The sequence below is a fragment of the Thermobia domestica genome, chromosome 12 (genome assembly GCF_964235325.1).
Source record: "Thermobia domestica chromosome 12, izTheDome1.hap1.1, whole genome shotgun sequence".
Lineage (NCBI taxonomy): Eukaryota > Metazoa > Arthropoda > Insecta > Zygentoma > Lepismatidae > Thermobia > Thermobia domestica.
In genome coordinates, this window is record NC_137465.1 from 233,075,641 (window position 1) to 233,089,373 (window position 13,733).

Here is a 13,733-nt window from a genome sequence, read left to right on the forward strand (position 1 = left end):
TGAGAATGTTAAAAAAAGAACTTTAGATGATTCTTTGGAAACTGAACTTGTCGCACACCTTAAACATCTGGATAGCTACTTATTACCTGCAAATAGAAGAAAATTTTCAACTCTAGCCCACGATCTTCCTGAGCATCTAAAGTTATTACATTAGTTCAGCAGAACAAAGAAAATTGCTGGAAATAGATTTTTTGTGGATTCATCAAACCGTATTCCGAATTATCTTTGCACCTAGTTCAAACTGCAAGTCTGTAAAATTCACAAGAATTCAAGAAGAAAAGAGTGGACAAACTCTTCTCTAAATTAGAAGAATTATTCATTTCCTCCAAGCAGGATCATTAACTGAAATAAATCTGGTGTTAGTGTCGTCCATTCCAACTCTTTAAAAGTATTGTGTGTAAAGGGAAACAGGGTAGTAATCTCACATCCAGTGAACTTGGAAGGAACATTACAATGATGCTTCAGGAGACCAGGTCATACCACCTCTCTTTGTGTTTCCCAGAATCCGTATAAATTTCAGTTGACAAAAGGTGCACCAGATGGAAGCATAATCCATATTCAAGAGAGTGGTTGGATTTTAGTGTCAGGGTTTCTAAAATGACTGACATCACTTGCAGATAAAGTTAATCCATCTGAAAAAATCCATTTCTTCTCATTTTAGATGATCATAGCAAGCACAGAAGTCTTCGGGTTATTCTGTATGCAAAATAACATACAATTCACATGTTTAACTTGGCATCTCACACTACTCTGTACTCATAAACTTCAACCTTTGGGTAGAGCAATCATGAAACCATTTAAGATAGCATTCAGATCAGCATGTTTGAAATGGATGGACAAATATAAGAGATTAGGTTTGAAATTAACTGACAAAGATACCTGTAGTTTGCCTACAGGTGCCTTCTCCAAAATTGTAGGATGGATTAAGCAAAATTTCAATTTCTATATACAGGTATATACCATTTTATTAAAGACACCTTCATATAAATATATTTTTCTCCCAGCATCAAGCATTAAACAGTATAAGAGGAAACCAGACTTAGTGAAAGATTGTCAATCGAATACATATAATGTGAACTCCTTAGCTACATCTATTACGCAACAGGACTTCTAATCCAGTCAATCTCACAATTCCTTCAACGTCAAGATTCCTCTAAATTGACAACCACAAATTTCTCTTGTAGCTATTGATATGCATAGGAAGATCACTGTACGAAAAAGAAGAGCAGAAGAAAGTAAAATTTTGATATCAACGCCCCATCAGAAACGTCTGGAAGAGAAAGATGATAAAAGAAGAGGTAAAGCAAGCTTTCCTGGAAAGACTGAAACACAGATCTTCCCTAGAAGAAAAAAATCAATTTAAAAATAACATTGGGGAGAAGAAAACTGAGAACAAAAACGAGGATGAAGTAAAACAAATCCAAGAATACTGCATGCCTTATCTATAGAAAGACATTTCAAGAAGACGGGGTCCAATGTTGCATCTGCCGTGATTAGACTCACATTCCATGTGCTGACAGCGATACTGTGGCTTATTTTGTTTGTGAACATTGTAAACCACGACTGAGAATGAAGTCTTTAATTGAACTTCGTAATTTTATCCAACTTGCTTTTACGCTGAGAGCTACATGTGCTTAGTACTGGAAACAGTATTTTCATCATCATTGAAACCACTTGCAGAAATCCAAAAATAACTCAGGGAATAAAACAGCATTGAAGTTCCTTTTAGATGAAGTAGTTATCTATTCTTTCCTTTACATTCACTTCCATTTTTGTTTTCATTTACTGAGAGAAGTTTGAGAAATAATGAAAAATGTGTAGATGTTCCGCATTGGGGCAATGTCCCCAGTTCATGTTATTTACAAACTATTATTTTAAAAATGAAACATCAGGCAGCAGGATTTAACAGATGTAAATTATAAAGGTATGGAAAATATACAGATTATATATAAATCATTCTTTCTGTGTGTTATTTTATACAAAAACATACAATCTGTCAAGTGAGAACGGTGATTGACTTTTTGCCACGAAACCACCAGCACCATCTACAAAAAAATATATCTACTACTTAACGACACATTTCGACTATTTTACGGCAAAGTCGTAAAGCGTTAACACTGACGGTCGATGACGCGGATCTTATGACTCAGTACACATGCTGAACGTCTGTGAGAAATATAGCAACACGCTAGCGTTAAATTCTGTTTCAGATTGGGTAAAAGTGCAACTGAGACATTGCAAAGTATTCAAAATGTTTACAGTAGTGACACATTGAGCCTAAGAATGTGTTTAAGTGATATGCAAGATTTCGTGAAAATCAGGAGAGCATTGAAGACGATCTACGACCATGACGAACAGTGACTGAGCAAACTAACGAAAATGCCCAATTGGTGGCGAACATTCTGCACGTACACTAGGATCGTTATGCATCTGTAACATTCACTTAGGATCTCAATGGGATTCCGAAGTCTACTGTCCACCTCATTCTACTCGAAAATTTGGTTAAACGAAAAGTCTGTGCGTGGTTTGTGCCACATAAATCCAGTGACCTGCAAAAGTATTGCAGAGTCGAGCACTGCAGATACGTGAAACAAGCAGTTCTTATGATCCAGGATTCATGTCAAGCATTGTAACAGATGATGAAACATGATGTCTTCAATAAGAACCACTCATAAAGCGTCAGAGCTCAGAATAAAAATGCTAAGGCTCTCCGACCGACAGTTGGAAGGTACTGTCAGGTACAAGATCCATATGCATTGATCGTCGCTGCTAGCACTTTGCAATTTTGACTGAAGATGATTTAAACGCGTCGCTTCGTAGTACACACACACTTCTTCATGGATGTCGCTCCTGGTTTCGTAGCAAAATAATAGTGATCTTTCCCATTGGACATACTGTGTATACAGGGGCATCATTTAGGAAGGGCAGGAGGGGACAATTGCCACCCCGAGAGTTTGAGGAATACATGTACTTTAATAGATTGCCTACTAATATTCTAGTACAAAACGTGAAAGTATTATGTCAGTGGTGCGCTTGCTCCCCTCCCCCCAAGCGAATTCTGAAATGAAGCTCCTGTGTGTATATAACGTATATTATTGTATGGTGCAACTTGTGTCAAAGAAACAAATGCAACAACCATGTTTATAAACGCAAGCAATTGTAATCTTCGTGATTTAAAGCGTAGCTTTGCCTAACTTGGGGGATTGCTGAAGTTTAAAAGTTATTGGATAACACTTATGTTATACATGTTATTACACTTTCAAATATATTATATGTGGTTCATAGTTTATGTCTACGAAACCAGGACGATGCCAGGGAATAGTTATTGTGAAGTTAATTGACGTTATGTGTGTCCGCACAATATGGATGCTAGAAGTATGGTTCTCATTCCACAAGATTGCTGCTCATCTGAGTCGTGTAGTATCAGTAAGTGGGCTAACGATGGTGTACACAATCGAATACAGAGTGTTCCAAGTACGTAACAGTGCAAACGATAATACGCTTGTGACTACTTTTAACACAGACGAATCGGTTTGCAGGAAGAATCAAACGCTTTCTCTTCTTTGTCTTCTTATCTTTTGGATTAAAAAAAAAACGATATATTTCAATCTAAAATTTTCTTCTACGCCTTATATCTGGAGAACTACATACAGTGTTGCCAAACCCAAACTATAAGTTAACTCTGTATGATATGTTTATTCCGTAGAAAGTAATAAAACACGTTTTATTGGCCGTTCAAAAATTTTGTGCCCCCTGCTCCAAAAACTGGTTATTTGCCAAGACCACAAACTTTTAATGCATTTTTTGGTTCATTCCTAAAATTCTTGTTCTTCCTGTTATTATTATTATTATTATTTGTTTTATTATTATTGTAATTATCATTCAGATCAAGAATCTCTCAGTGTCACCTTCTAATTACTTGCAAATATTTAAGACTAATTGTAATATTCATAATTTTAAATAGAAAAGCACTAGTTTAGCTACAATATTTCTCGTTGTTGTTGTCTGCCAGTCTACAAAAGTGACATCACATCAGAAATGAAGGCATCCGATCGTAAACGCACATCTGAATTTTTTTCTTGCTATTCAAACAGTTTATTGCTCGTTTATTGTCCTTTGCTGCTGCTTTTATGAAGCTCAATATGTAATGCTGAAACATGTTAGTACATGTTTCGAAACTCATGATAAAGTGCGAAGCCGTGATATCGTCTTTATTCCTGATAGTTAGCAACACAGAGTTGTTGTCTTCCGATATTTTGTTTAGTAGTACCAAAGTACCAAGCGGGGGGGAATCCGTCCCTAAGTTTGACTCTTGTATACATTTTAATCCATAAGATAATAATATACCAATGAAAAACCTAAAAGTATACTGACATTCACGGTCTTGCTCCTCCCAAGCAAAATCTAAAATGACGCTGTTGCATGGACACTAAACATGCAATAACCTGACAGAGTGATTTTAAATAATGTTATTCACGGTTCGCAACACTGTCACCTCCATGTCACTGGCGTGTCATGTATTCTTTGTACTAATTGTATACGCAGCACCTGCTGAAATATATTATCACTATTGTGTTTTGAATTGTATTGACAATTTTCGAAAGTCAATAGTGCATCACAATAGGCAACCCAGTGCCTCAAAAACGATGCTGCAGTCGCGCAAATGGTACTGAGAAAACTTAATCGGTTTGATCCAACGAATTTATAAGGCCCGTATCCACAGGGGTCATGGGGGCCGGGTCCTCTAAATGTTTACTGCCCTTCTAAAATTTTCATAGTAGGCTTGGAAAAGAACTTACGGTGATAAAGTATAATACGGTTGAATTTCGCCCCCTTACATTTTGGGACTGGCTACGGGCCTGAAAACTACCCATAAGTAATGTGACATGATGTCTGGGACACCCAATATACAGGATAATTAGAAACTATTTGAACAAACTTCGGGAGCTGGTTTATGTTATTTTATGTTAATTTATGTTACGTTATGTTATGTTATGTTATGTTGTGTTGCCTTGTTATGTTTTGGTTGTCTTGCTCTGTGATGAACCCATGATCAACAAGCCTCGTTCCAGATGACACGCCGCACAGTAGTCGGAAATGGGTAAAAGCTGTCAAAAATAAATTTTGTCAACTTCGGCGCCTATGAAATCGGTATTGATATTTGATTATCTCTCCTGCTTCCAAATCGGGAGTTTCAGGACATAGGATTATTTTTGCTCTCCATAAAATGCATGTAAACATAAACAAACAAAAGTGCCGAAAAATAAGTAAAAATAAACCAAATAATATGATATATTTTAATCATTTACATCGTTTCTGAGCGGTTGAATTTCGATTAAAGCGGTTGAATAGTGCATTGGACTTAAATACTGTGTGTTTAGTGAAGAGTTTTATTTGTTATCCATTGTCATATCATTCATTTGATAGCTTTGTTAGTGCTACTGAAAACTTACATATACACTGATGTTAGTAGCTCTGCAGTCCAAGCTTATCCTTGCTTATCTGCAAAATAAGGTTTATTGAATTGACCATGAGTAGTACAAAAGTTGAGCATTTGAAGTAGCTGCAGTCAAATACAGCTGAAAGATTCAACCCCAACTAACTCAAAATGTGTGATGAGTAATGCTGTTGTGGTAGCAGTCCAGATCCGCTATCCGAGCCTTACAAAGGGAAAAGGCATAAGTCTTGTACGTAATTTGGATTGCCCTTCGTCCCTGAATCAAAGTTGTAAAAGCCTCATACATATTACAGTGATAAACTATCAGTCATGTGGAGCTGCTGTATATTACACGTCAGTGCGGTACTATATAAGAAGATTATATGCTGAATATTTTAATCGCACCGAAACAACGTAATCCTGTACTAAATTACATTCCAGTAAGTATGTGTTTCTTCTAAGATGGCACGAGTGCAAAATCGCGAAATTTAATTTTGTATCTTAAGGTCAAACCATTTGTTTTACACCGTCTTTTTATTAGCTGCACATACAATTAGAAGGAGAGCACATTGAACCTGTAACCGATTCTCGGATGCACATTAACAACTGTCATAGCTTCGTATTGGCTAGCGATGTCCAATTGATATAAGGCGTCAACATGTTATGTTTTCAATTTATAAACTGTATGTGCGATTCATGATGGTGGATTTCAAGATGGCGGCTTTCATTGTTCTGTGTCCACCCCAATTTCTTCTCAACTTTAATACTCCTCTGCATTGTTCCTTGGTTATATTTTGCAGTATTTGACATTTATGCAAGGGGTTTCCGCACTTTTGGAACACCTTGCATATATAACTGCACGTATTGCAACAGGGTTCTTCGAATCACTTTCGCAGTAGTTGCAATTGATTTAGAAAGAACAGTTACATATAGAACAATAGAGAAACGTCCGTCAACTTCCATTGTTTCGGAATAAACTATTTTTGTCCGCTTTTCCCAAGTTTCCGACCATTGTGCGCCGTGTCTGATCGAAATAAGATGGCACGGTTCTTTTCTTAGTGTATCCTAAATTTGCAACTAAATCTCCCACTCGATTCTCACCAAGCATCTCCACACCATCACAGAGCTACTGTTGGAAAAACAAATGACGGGAATACTCTCTCGCCCTTGAAGATGCAAGAAAATTCTGCGCTCATGATTGAATATTTCAAATTTTGACTCGTCAGTAAATAAACATTTCTTCCTGTCCTCAAGCCCCCAGCTTGAATATGTCCTTGCTCGAAACGATCTCTTCTTTTCGTTTTGAGGGCATAATAGTGGTTTACTAGCTCCTACATTACCGTTTAGTTCCGTATTAACTATCATCATCGGAAAGTTTCAAGGTGATCGACTCTTCCCCAGTTTTTTTCACTTCTACCTGTTTTTAGGACATTGCTTTCCATCTGTCATGTTTGCTGACCACTGTAATGTACGTTTCCCCCTTCGCAGTAGTAGCTTGAGGCCTTGCAGATGATGCTTGAGAACGATTTTCTCCGGTTTATCAAATTGTGTCAACTATTATTCTTGCTTCAATCTATTTTCGTACGGGACATCATTCCAACTAATAGCCAACACTTTACACGCTCACTACAAATTCCTTACAGTAGACAACTCCTAGCTTTGAGATCCGATGCAGAGTTAAACAGAGCAACTTGACAGATACCTATGAGGCATTTTTGCCTGTGATAGCTTCAATGTGCAGTGCAATTGTCGGTTTGAACCTCACGAGCCCATAGCACACCATCACAGAAGCGCAACAGTTTCATTTATTTTTCGTACATTCATCCACAGTGGGACAAGAGTTTTCTTGCTGTCGGATGTTAACATTAAATCTTTGAATTGTGAGCAATTTGTTGACAATTCTTCAGCTAAATCTTTTTTAATTTTTGTTTGTACGAAAACTTTTTGCGGGTAGTGTATATGTGGTACTTTAATTCTTGATAATTACTAGCCGGTTTTGAATCAAATATGATGGGCAAATAGCCCATACCCAAATAAATAAAAAAAACTGATATATCTGGTACTTATCTTGTATCTGGTACTTTGTTTCTCGGTAACTACTGGCCGGATCTAAACAAAATTCGATAGGCAAGTAATTCATCGCCTAAGGAATAAATATCTTTATATTTGGTAACCAGGTTTGGCTAAGGACAGGCTCGCTTGGTATTGTATGTGGTACTCTATTTCTGGGTAACTTCATGCTGAACCAGAACCAATTTTGGTGGGCTGAGTCCATGTCAAAATAAACAAAAATATGATATTTAATGGCCGGGCTCGTTCAAGGACAGGATCGGTTCGGCTCTACTCTCCTTCTATGTGGTATTTTATATCTCGGTAACTACTGGCCATACTGAACAGAATTCGGTGGGCAAGTAGTTCATCGTCTGAAAATAAGAATCACTACATCTAGTGGCCGGACTTGGCCAGGAACACACTCGACTAGCTCAGCTCGTCTTGTGTGTAGTTCTTTATTTTTCGGTAACCGAATCTGTACCATATTTGTTGAGCAAATAGCCCATGGTCTAGGCAACAAAAATTGCCATATTTGGTGTCCTGACTCGGCCAGGTACAGGTGCGGCTTGGTTTGATTCGTCTTCTATGTGGTACTTTATTTATCAGTAACTACTGGCCTGATGAAAACAGAATTCGGTGAAGAAGTAGCCTATTGATAGGAACAAAATAAAGATTCTAATATTTAATGGGAAGGTTTGGCCACTCGGTTCGACAACAGAGGCTGTTTCACAGTTTTGCACGCCTCCAGCTTCTGAGTTTAATTTTTTCAAATAGCAATGTATACATGTTTAATTAGTGGCGGCGGTTGGACGTTAAAAGTGGGGGGGCAAGACATGATCTTAACAATTGTATATCAATGTTAGATTTCCTGATTGTTTCTAACACTGTTTGATGAAAGGTTGTATAACTAATAGGATATTATCTTTTTTCACTTAAAATGCCGTATATCGTATTTCTATTTTATAAAGTAAATTCGTAAGAGCAATACAGGTAGATACTAGCCCTTTATACTCTTAAACAACGAAAGTGTAAGAAGAGATTTGAGTTCTTGCTCATGAACATCTTAAAATTCTGTCTGGAAAATTGTGTGATCAGATTATTTAATAAATTTGCTAAACAAATAAATAGAAAGGATAATATTAATCATACTAATGAATAATGATGCTTGTTTTGCAGAAGTTATATTGAAATTGGGAATTAATGAACAACTTATACTTTTAATTCCACACATGCCATTAAATGAATGATTTTACTCTTTGAAAATGAAATACAGTATGTACTGCAAGCATATGCTATGACATTTAAGGAAATATGCAATTGCAATATTAATTGCTTTGAATTGCAATTAAAACGCAATTCTTGTAGCTTTCTTAACTCCACGGGAAGACAAATACCCAATACGTACTCACGCAACGGCAAATATCATATGGCACCATTTTTTCTATGAAACAGTAATACATACAAAACCTTTACCAGGGTCCACATTCTGGAAAATAAGTGAAAGTCAGGGAAAGGTCAGGGAAGTAAAAATGTATCAGGTGAAGTCAGGGAAATGGCAGATTGGTCAGGAAAAGTCAGGGAAAAATCGATTTTGGTCCACTGTTCAATTACTGAATTTATGAAATAGGGTTGAATTCTTTACTGTTACTGGATGCAAAATGTAGTGTCCTCAATGATGATATTGAGGGAGACAGTGTTCTCTGATATAGTTGTTGAAACTAATTTTCTGCAAAAAAAAAAAAAAAAACATATCTCACTGCATCCTGGCATATTTGCTCAAAAGGGTAGACGCTGTTCTTGAAGAATTGCATGGTGCTAACAGGATATCTGGACAAGTGGCTGAGAACGCGAAGAAATAGTAACTCCAGCTCACAGTGAAAGCTCAGGTTGAAGAATTTAAAGAACACTCGAATGAATTCATAGCCAATGATAGAGATGGTATTGGACGATGAGTTTTTTACTTGTCTTAGGAAATGAGAAGAACTTCGTTCATTTATGGTCAGTTATGAAATTGTGTTTTATCTTCTTTCACGGAAACGCATTTTTTGAAAGTGGTTTCCAATAAATAAAATTCTCATTGTTGACAACTTACAAGAAGAATGTCTGGTGGCTCAATGGATCATATATGATCCTGTAATGAGAATAGGATTAATCATCAGGATTAATAATCATCAGGATCATCAGGATTAATAATTACAAGAGGTATGATAAATTCAGTGAGAAGTTCAATGAGACAATATCAGGTGTATTTAGAAAAGAAAAGAGAAATAAATGCTGGAGACGAGAAGAGGAGAGAAACGGAAGATTCAGCAACAACTAAAGGAGCTGGAGGAAGAAAAGAAAATTAAACTGCGGAGACAACAAGAAGGATATTCAGATCAATGAGAAGAAAACTATGCGAGAAAGGATGAAAACACATTTCTAAATGGGTTGCATTTAACAACTGCACCAGCAAAAGTATGTGTTACATAATGTGTGTGTGTTATTTCTTTTATTTTTTTAATAATCAGTAAAATCATGTATGAACTGTTTATTACCATAGGCAATATTATAATGCTGTGTAGTCGGTATTATACTGTGTATTTTTTTCATATCTTAAGTACTCTGTATACTGCACACTTTCGTTTGTAACTTTACATTTGGTGTAATATGTAGGCCTAATCAATATCGGCCTAATGCATATGTTTGTAAATTTAAATTTCTTTGAAAAGAAAATTGAAAAAAGAAAGAAACAGAAGCGGAAGAGAACGAGGCCAACTATGGGGAGTGTGGAGGCTGGAGTTTTTCTTTCTTTTTTCTATATTTTTAAGTTATTCAGGGGTCAAGGAAATCTGGAACTTTCGTCATGGAAAGTCAGGGAAAAGTCAGAGATCTTTTCTCCAAATTGTGTGGACACCTTGTTTACATTTCCAAATGAAATTATATAAGTTAGGGCGTCACTTCAAAAAAGTGGGTTGGCTACTGCCCCCTCTTGTCCCCCCCTAATCGCCGCCCATGTGTTAAATGACACATTTTCTCCAACAATAAACAATAAAAGTGTAAACTGTTGAAATATCATTTATTATACAGCACAATTATAATTGGAATACAGCATTTATTTCAAAAATAGACTTGTGTAGTTATTACGATTGTAGAAATCCTTCTTTCTTAAAGGCATTCTTTAAATCTTCCTTCTCTTGAGTGGTCAACTGTTGTAATGGAAGTCTATTTGGTCCACAATAATAACCAAATTCTTCTAATATGAATTTCAGTCCTGGAACACCGTATCGTGCAAGCTGAAAAGAAAAAATTCGTCTAAATATATTTTACAAATTTAATACAAAAAGCAGATATTAAAGGGTTCACTGACTTTTAACAAAAACCAAATTTCTTTTTCTTTAGTTTAAACCATGACATGACACATTTTTCATTTCAAAAGTTGCATTGATAGTACTATATCCGAAAAGACTGTATATGATAGTTTTGAATAGACTTAATTTTTGCAGTTATTGGATCAAAAGATGAAATATATTTCAGGCAAAAATTTTCTTCTAGGCCTTATATCTCGACAACCGCATATAGTGTAGCCAAACCGGAACTATCACTTAAATCCGTATGATGTGCTTATACAGTAAAAAAAAAAAAAAAAAAACTCCATTTAGGTGCCGTTCAAAACTTTTGTGGCCCCTGATCCAAACAATTCAATATATTTATTCAATCAAACATTCTTTCTACGCCCCATATTTTGAGAACTTCATACAATGTAGCGAAACCAAAAGTAAGAATTTATTCTGTGCGATGTGCTTATTCCGTAAAAAAATATAGAAATTCGATTTAGGGGCGTTCAAAAATTTTGTGACCCCTGATCCAAAACGTTCAATATATTGCATTCGATCAAACAATATATTGTACGCCCCATCTTTTGAGAACTACATATAGTATAGGCAAACCGGAACTATCACTTAACTCGGTATGATGTGCTTATTCCGCAAAAAATACGAAAACTCGATTTAGGGGCCGTTCCAAATTTTTGTGGCCTCTGATTCAAAAACTAGTTATTGGCCAAGATCGCAATCTTTTAATCCATTTTTTAAATCATTCTTAAAATTCTTGTTTTACAGTTATTAGTTACATTAATAATTTACAAAACCACATTAAACGAGGTGTGTTCAAAAATATCGAACCTTATTTTTCCCCCGCATAAACCAATGAAGCGCGGGAAATTTTTTCAGTGTAGAAGTAGAAGAGATACTCGCGTGCAGTCGTGAAGCTTTTCCCGCTCGCAGAAAATTTCTGTCGTTGGCAGTCGGGCAACGAGTGAAGACGTGTAATGAGCGGTCGTCGTACTTTATTTTTTGTAAAATGACAGAAAAACTTGAACAGTGATATTGCATCAAATTTTGCCAAAAGTTTGGTGATACTCAAGCGGAAACCATTCAATTACATCGGTACATTCAATTTTGAATGGGCATGAGGAGAGTGTCCACGAAATTCGATTCATGCTTTCATCGCCTAACACAACATTCTTTTGAGTCGTCAGGATCCCTACTCACCTGACGTGGCTCCGTGTGACTTCCTTAGTTCCCAAGGTGAAAATGTCACTAAAAGGAACCTGATTTGAGTCAAGAGAAGACATCATGCGGAATGCGACGGCACAGTTGCTCGCCATTTAAAAAAAAAGCGTTCTATAGTGCTGCGAAAATGTCTTGAGCCGTGGCAAAAATGTGAACTAAAACTCGCACTCTCGACACACCCACGCATTGAGCCAATAAGGGTTCAGCTGTTACTAAGGGATAAAGCCTTGCAGCCGTCTATGCCAAAGGGAGTGGAATTCCTTCAGCCGATAGCAGCGCCTGGAACGGAAGACTAGATGTCAAGTCAATGTGGTATATCTATAGTAGAGTTTCCAACAATGGCGGGAGCGCTGGGAGAAGTGTGTGCATTACCAAGGAGAATACGTTGAAGGGAATTAGTGTTTCGGATTTCCAAATCACTTTTTGAACACACCTCATATAACACTATTTTATTTGATACCATTATATTTCTCGTATCTTTTAACATAGTTCACATATTTAACGACAGACCCAGAGGTAGCTCTTTATAACTTTGAAATTCATAGGTTCCCCAACCCTGGTTTAAGCTTTTGAAATTCCAGTAGAGACTACTGTTAATATGGAATCGAACTCTAGATCACTCGCCCCAAAGACTACTTTCTTATCCAGTTTACTCAGAAACCAAATTCATATTTTGAGGCCGATTTTACAAGAAAATGTGTATGCTTTTGTACTTAAAACTACATATATTGTCAACCAATTCCTCGAAACAAATGCATTTATCAACACATTTTTAAAACGTAGTTTTGTTACTGAACTTTAAACATAAACAGGATCATTCTCGTTCTGAAATTAATGTATTATTTTATCTATTTCTTGCAATCAATAAATTTCCCAATTTTGACCTACTAATTACTTGGTCACTGTTCATATACTAACATAGCCTACAATAGCTCTTTCGCAGCCAAGTATCAACAGTTATTCATGTACTTCACGCGTGGCCACGGGTTCGATTCCAAGCAGAGAATAAACCCGATTAAAGGTTCATAACCTACATTAAGAAGTAGATCTAATCTTACATAGAGCACTTGCTGAGAACAGGCGTTAAAATCCAAATAGCAAACAATGTTAGCAATAGGACCTCTCCCATTTAACCTTGGTGGTGAAAAGGATGAATTGGCCTGCTCTATTTTTCTCCTCCACCATTGAAGATTAGGAATGCTTATTGTTGACAAGTAGAAGGGAAGAGAATTGTCAAATATGGTGTTGTCTTTCCTCATATAAAGTATTCTATGATTGATCTTCAGATTGAACTGCATAAAGAAAGTTATGTCAACATACATCGAGATTATCGAATCGTTAAATAAGAAGTTTATGCGCATAGAAATAAATATAACTTATGATTTTGAACATTCGTTGCCTTGATCCGATTGTAGAGACAGCAATGTATATAAGTTAACTTAAGATAAAGTCTGAAGCTAGTAGTTTCTGAGTCAATACTCGCGAAACGAGAGTTGAGATAGTCTCGTTTTAAAAATGAGCCTTGAAGGTCACATCTCCTCTCGGAAAACGTATCTAATTCTATTGGAAGACCATTGTCTTGTCTCGAATTTCATAACGAAAATTCTAATTGGTCTCGTCTCGTGTAAAACCCTATTAAACATACATGTGCAATATAATAATGGTTTCAGTGAATGATAAATAAGACATGT

At 36.4% G+C, this 13,733-nt stretch overlaps 1 protein-coding gene across 1 annotated transcript in view; it reads right to left on the reverse strand.

Annotated features, from left to right (window-relative positions):
• Nucleotides 1-10,528: 10,528 nt before the first annotated feature.
• LOC145665887 (4-hydroxy-2-oxoglutarate aldolase, mitochondrial-like) overlaps nucleotides 10,529-13,733 on the reverse strand; it is a 161,894-nt gene continuing 158,689 nt past the window's right edge. Inside the window, exon 7 of the mRNA XM_081732996.1 lies at nucleotides 10,529-10,764. Within this exon, the coding sequence (XP_081589122.1) occupies nucleotides 10,612-10,764 (153 nt within the window). The 3' untranslated portion in view covers nucleotides 10,529-10,611. The remainder of the gene's footprint in view (nucleotides 10,765-13,733) is intronic.